This window comes from Phoca vitulina, unplaced genomic scaffold, assembly GCF_004348235.1.
Source record: "Phoca vitulina isolate PV1807 unplaced genomic scaffold, GSC_HSeal_1.0 scaffold6, whole genome shotgun sequence".
NCBI lineage: Eukaryota > Metazoa > Chordata > Mammalia > Carnivora > Phocidae > Phoca > Phoca vitulina.
Genome location: NW_022589709.1, coordinates 50,817,161 through 50,823,160, shown reverse-complemented (window position 1 = coordinate 50,823,160; position 6,000 = coordinate 50,817,161). Strand labels below are relative to the sequence as shown.

Sequence of the window (6,000 nt, the reverse complement as noted above, 5' to 3'; positions counted from 1 at the left end):
TATATATATATATATATATGTAGATGTATATGGCTTGCATTGTATTTTTGTTGGACATGGACAGAAGTGGTCTAGGCTGTCGCATGGTTCAAGCAATATGTGATAAGGGCCTGGACTGGGACAGTTAGGGAATAGATAAGGAGAATTGGGATAAGGTGTAAACAGTCTGTAGCACTTGGAAATGGATTCCATGTGGTAGTTAAGGGGATGTCAAAGATAACTATAAGATTGTTGATTTGGGTGATAAGAGGATGGGTAATGTTATTAAGAAAGAGAACATGAGAGGAAGAGGGGGTTATAGGTAATAGCTATTGGTATTTCATATATAATGTTGTACATATATCTTCACTAATTCTTTGAAACATTTAGCATTAAACGTTAGAAGATGGTCATGTTTAAGGTATTTTCCCCTTGTTCCCACCTCCCCACCTATGTCTTTCCAGGATTTGAATTCAGAAGATCAAAAAACATCCAGTGTTGAACATAAAAGCTGCAGTGAGGGAGAAGATTTTGCAAATATGAAAAAGAAGGCCAAAATAGACATTCATTACAAAAATAGTCCCCCCAAATTTACTGTTCCAGTTAGCGGAAAGACTACAGAATCTTCTCTTAATGAAAACATTTATAATTCGACGTCATTTAAAGATGAGAAAGTCATGGAGACTGATAGTGAGCCAGAGGAAGGTGAAATTACAGACTCTCAGACAGAGGACAGTTACGATGAAGACATTACCAGTGAAGACAATGTAACTGCAGAAGATAGTGAGGACGAAGGTAAGTAAATAACTATTGTTTGATTTTCTGTAAATAACCCAGTCTAGTCATTGTAAAAGAGCAACAGAGTTAAAAATGTTAGTAACTCTTGTATTTGCCAAAAAATAAACGGACTGTTTTAAACTGATTATTTTTTATATGTGTGTATATATATATATATATTTGATATTTTATTTATTTGACAGAGAGAGACATAGCGAGAAAGGGAACACAAATGGGGAGAGGGAGAAGCAGGCTTCCCACTGAGCAGGGAGCCCGATGCGGGGCTTGATCCCAGGACCCTGGGATCGTGACCTGAGCTGAAGGCAGATGCTTAACGACTGAGCCACCCAAGCGCCCCTAAACTGATTATTTTAATGACATTCTTGAAAATTATGTGAGCTGCCAACAAAGTGGTCTCCAATACCATTATGGTTATTTTTAGAGGGAAGGATTTGAATAAATGACTAATAATTGGACCTTAAAATTTTATTGCATTGAATGGCCTAGTCAGTAGAACAAAACCAAGTTACATACGTTCTAAAGTATATACTAAGGCTATTTTGGTGGGTTAGATATTTGTAGTCTACTTTTGTAGGAGGGGAAACAATAAGTTGCCTTTAAAAAGTGTAGTCCAGGGGTGCCTGAGTGGCTCAGTCGGTTAAGCGGGCTCCCTGCTCAGTGGGGAGCTTGCTTCTCCCTTTCCCTCTGCTGCTCCCCCTGCTTGTACTCTCTCTCTCTCTCTCTCTGTCAAATAAATAGATAAAATCTAAGAAAAAAAAAAAGTGTAGTCCATGAATTCAGCTACGTAGGTATTATGGTAAATCTTATATTTAAAAAATATATATTTAAGATAGCAGGTGGGGAAGAATGAAGGGGGGGAAATCGGAGGGGTAGACGAACCATGAGAGAGACAATGGACTCTGAAAAACAAACTGAGGGTTCTAGAGGGGAGGGGGGGGGGAGGATGGGTTAGCCTGGTGATGGGTATTAAGGAGGGCACGTTCTGCATGGAGCACTGGGTGTTATATGCAAACAATGAATCATGGAACACTACATCTAAAACTAATGATGTAATGTATGGGGATTAACATAACAATAAAAAAGAAAAATAAATAAAAAACAATAAAAAAAAGTTAAAAATATATATATATATTTATTTTAGAGAAAGAGCAGGGAGAGGGGCAGAAGGGAGAGAGAGAATCTGGAGCAGATTCCACACTGAGTGTGGAGCCTGATGCAGGGCTTGATCTCCCAACTCTGAGATCACGACCTGGGCTGAAACAAGAGTCGGGTGCTCAACTGACTATGCCACCCAGGCACCCCAAATCTTATATTTTTTAAACCTGAGGTTATAAAGACATACTTTTAAAGCCCAGGATTTTATATTAGGTTATATGAGCTTATTTTGTTCTCGATGCAGTTTCTCTCACTTTTATTTTTAAAGCAGGACTCAGTTTTTCTAAGTTAATATAAAAATTCCTGTTTAGGATATTTTCAAATTCCAACACCTTAAAAAAGAGAATTGTTTATATTGTAATTGTGATAGACCCTGAATATCTTTAGGTTGATCACTTTAAATTGGTAAGTGTTAAAGCCTTATCAAGTATGTCATATAGCAGAATTTAAGAAGGTTGTTTCAAATAATTAAGATTTTTGATCAGTACTTTTTTTTTTATTTTAAAGATTTTTATTTGAGCAAGAGAGAAGCACACGAGTGGGGGTATGGGGAGGAGCAGAGGGAGAGGGATAAGCAGACTCCATGCTGAATGTGGAGTCCTACACGGGGCTCAATCTTATGACCCTGACATCACAACTTGAGCCAAAATCAAGAGTCGGATGCTAAACTGATTGAGCCACCCAGGCACCCCTCAATACGTTTTACTTTATGGATGCTTCCTATTCCTGCCTAGAAATTTTTTCCATAGCATTTGAATTAATACTTACACATTTCTTTCTTTAACAGATGAAGAAAAAATTTGGCCCCCATGTATTAGAGTAATTGTTATTAGATCACCAGTATTGCAGACAGGATCACTTTTTATCATTACAGCTGTAAACCCTGCTACAATTGGAAGGTAAAAATGTTTAATGTTACTATGTTTGTGTATTTATCTTACTCCAATGGATTGTATATTCCTCAACCAGTTATAAAATGTGCATGGTACTTGTTGAATAGGCAAACACTGAATGACATCCATGTTCCTCCCTCTCCCACTCAGAAAATATTGTTGACCCTTATCTCTGTCACAGAAATTTTGTCATTTTCATCCTTTTTGTACTGCCGTTTCTGGTTTAAATTCCTTCATTAAATCCAGTGTTTGTCCAGTATTTAATCCCCTTCCTCTGTTTCTTTTACCCCTTTGTAATTCATAACCAGCTTGGTAGAGAGGTAGGTTTTAATCATGAGTAGGATAATTTCATTACTTCCCAGTGGGAAAGAAAATCCATCCTTAATTCATATTCTGTACAAAATCTTAGTTTTAAATTCTTGAAGAATAGTATGGTCCTTTTACATATAGTAATAGAAGCTGGAATGTAGTCAACAGATCTCGAATGATTGATGTTAGTACAAAGGATATGCTGTTCTGGACGTTTATTATTTTTTTTATAAAGATTTTTATTTATTTAGAGAGGGAGAGACAGCATGTGAGTATGGGGCAGAGGGAGAGAATCTCAAGCAGACTCTGCACTGAGCACAGAGCCTGACTTGGGGCTCGATCTCATGATCAGCAGAAACCAAGAGTTGGACTCTTAACTGACTGAGCCACCCAGGCACCCCTAGATGTCTATTATTAACCTGGGGTAGATGTATCAAAAAATAAAAGTAATCCTGGAACTTCTTTCAAATAGGAAATTTAGAGTAGGATTAAGGAAATGACTTAAGTGTGATAGAGGGACTTGCATTTTAACATTTTCTTTTAAAACAACGACGACAAAAATCTTAAAAAATACCGTTTCTGTGTTAACTGTGTTTAATCTATATATGGTTCAAAAATTATTAAAGACACTTTACTTAACCCTGCAGAGAAAAAGATATGGAGCATACTCTCCGAATCCCTGAAGTTGGTGTTAGTAAGGTAAGTTCTTTGATTTTTCAAATATAGCGCCCTAGATATGATTTTATAAACCCTCATTATGACAGGAAGTTTAGGGGCTTTTTTATTTAGTAGAAAGTTTAATAGTCCAGGTATTAATGGAAATGAAAGCAATTCAGATTTGTTTATTCCACTGCTTGCGAGAATAATTCTTTATCAAAATTAGAGTAAACTAAATGATGTTTAATTTTTAACAGTCTGGAGCAGGAATAGAAATGTAGATTAAGTATTAAAGTAATACCCATTTAACAAATATTTATTGAGTGAAATAAATGTTCTTGATATGGTGGTTCAAAAATGAATCAGACCTGGATTCAGGCTATTTTATTAGATGGTTACTGTTGAGTCCAGAGTATATTACAACTCAAGAACTATTTGTCCTCTACCACTCAAGGCTTTTATAGCTTTTCCTAGTTGCTCCTCTGATGGTTTCAGGAAAAAGAATACTTGGGTTTTTAAAACAAACAAAGCAGCGGTGCAACTTTAGTTACAAGTAGAAAAACAAAAGGCTTTGCTACTGATACTCTTTATATTTGCTATTTTTCCTTTTCTTTACTGTATTTTCTGTAGTTTTTCCCTCTCTTCCATGCTGGTTATCTTTTTCTGACCTTTCATCATCCCCATTTTGTTTCTATTTAATAGATTATAATATGGATCTAAAGTATACATTTTATGTGATTTTTGTCTTTTGAGGATGAAATTTGTTTTCCATTATAGTTTGAAAGTCCACTTATTTTTACTTTGTTTCAACTCATTCAGAAGGGAGGAAATTTTCATAATCTTAACTCTGACCAAATTATCTTGCTTTTTTACTTTACTATGACCCTTCTGCCTCCAAAGAAAACCCACTCTGTGATTTATATAGCAATTCAATCTAAAATATAGGTAGTTCTGTAGTGGCATTTCTGCTCTTTCTTTCCTTAAAACTAAGATATTCACTGGTGGGGTAAATGGTTTGTTACTGTATGAAATCATTTTGACAATATATATTACACATATCCAGATAGATGAAAAAATTTAAATAAAAAACCCTGGACACTTCATATTAATATTTGGGGAAAATGGAATCTGTCACTGGATAGGGGAAGACCTCCTAAGTTTAAAAAAAATGAGAAAAAATCAGAGAAGACATAATTTTGAGTAATTTTAAGTTTGAAGTTCTTGTCATGTTAAACAAATTTAAAAGGCAGATTATGTGGGGCACCTAGCTGGCTGAGTCAGAAGAATATGAAACTCTTGATCTCAAGGTTGTGAGTTTGAGTTCCATGTTGGAGGTAGGGTTTACTTAATAATAATAAAAAAAGGCAGACTAGGACAGTAAGACAAATATGACAAAATATATATCTTTTATGTTTTAAAATCTCATATAAATTCATTTTTTTCAAACCCCACTGTGACTCTAATAGATAAGTGAGCAAAGGCTATAAATAAACAATTCACAGTGCAGGGGATATCATTACTATGTAAAAACCATTCAGTCTTTCTAAAAATTTTAAGAAATACAAATGAAGTCAAAATGTCAGTTTTCATTTGTCATATTTATTAAATTTCACTCCTGTTGGGAGCATAATTTAGAACAGCTCTTTGGAATAAGGTTTCAAGTCAAAAGACTTGAAACTATTTAAATGCTTTGGTATAGTTGTTAGTATTCTAAAGAACCCAGTTGAAAAAAAATGTATGAAGGACATGAAGAGAAAATATACAGAAGAGGAAATCCATGTGGCTAAAAAATATAAGGTTTCAGTCTTCGTAGTAATTGAGGAAATGCAAATTAAAATCACGATAATGAGATTTAATTTCATACCTTTTATACTTGCAAAAACTGAAGATTCCGACAATACCAAATATTGGTTAAGACTATATTCTTGGCAACAAGAATTCTTATAGTTTGCTTTTGGGAATATAAATTGGTACAACCACTTTGGAAAACAATATGGCAGTATCTAATAAAGTTTAAGATTTGCACATACTGTGACTTAGCACTTCCATTCTTAAGAATATACTCCTGAAAAACCCTTGCATTGTCTACAGGAATGTTGCATGTATAAGAATGTTGATAGAAACATCTTAAAAAATAGTAAAACCTTGGGGGAAAAAACTGGATGTTCATCATCAGAATATGTTGAAGAATCCGTACAGTGAGTTTTAC

The 6,000-nt window shown here is 34.8% G+C and overlaps 1 protein-coding gene across 1 annotated transcript in view; it reads left to right on the top strand.

The window, feature by feature from the left end:
* Positions 1 to 6,000, top strand: part of AGGF1 (angiogenic factor with G-patch and FHA domains 1) — a 35,831-nt gene that overhangs the window by 12,695 nt on the left and 17,136 nt on the right. Inside the window, exons 6-8 of the mRNA XM_032404159.1 lie at positions 444 to 774; positions 2,720 to 2,831; positions 3,782 to 3,833. Coding sequence (XP_032260050.1) covers positions 444 to 774; positions 2,720 to 2,831; positions 3,782 to 3,833 — 495 coding nt within the window. The remainder of the gene's footprint in view (positions 1 to 443; positions 775 to 2,719; positions 2,832 to 3,781; positions 3,834 to 6,000) is intronic.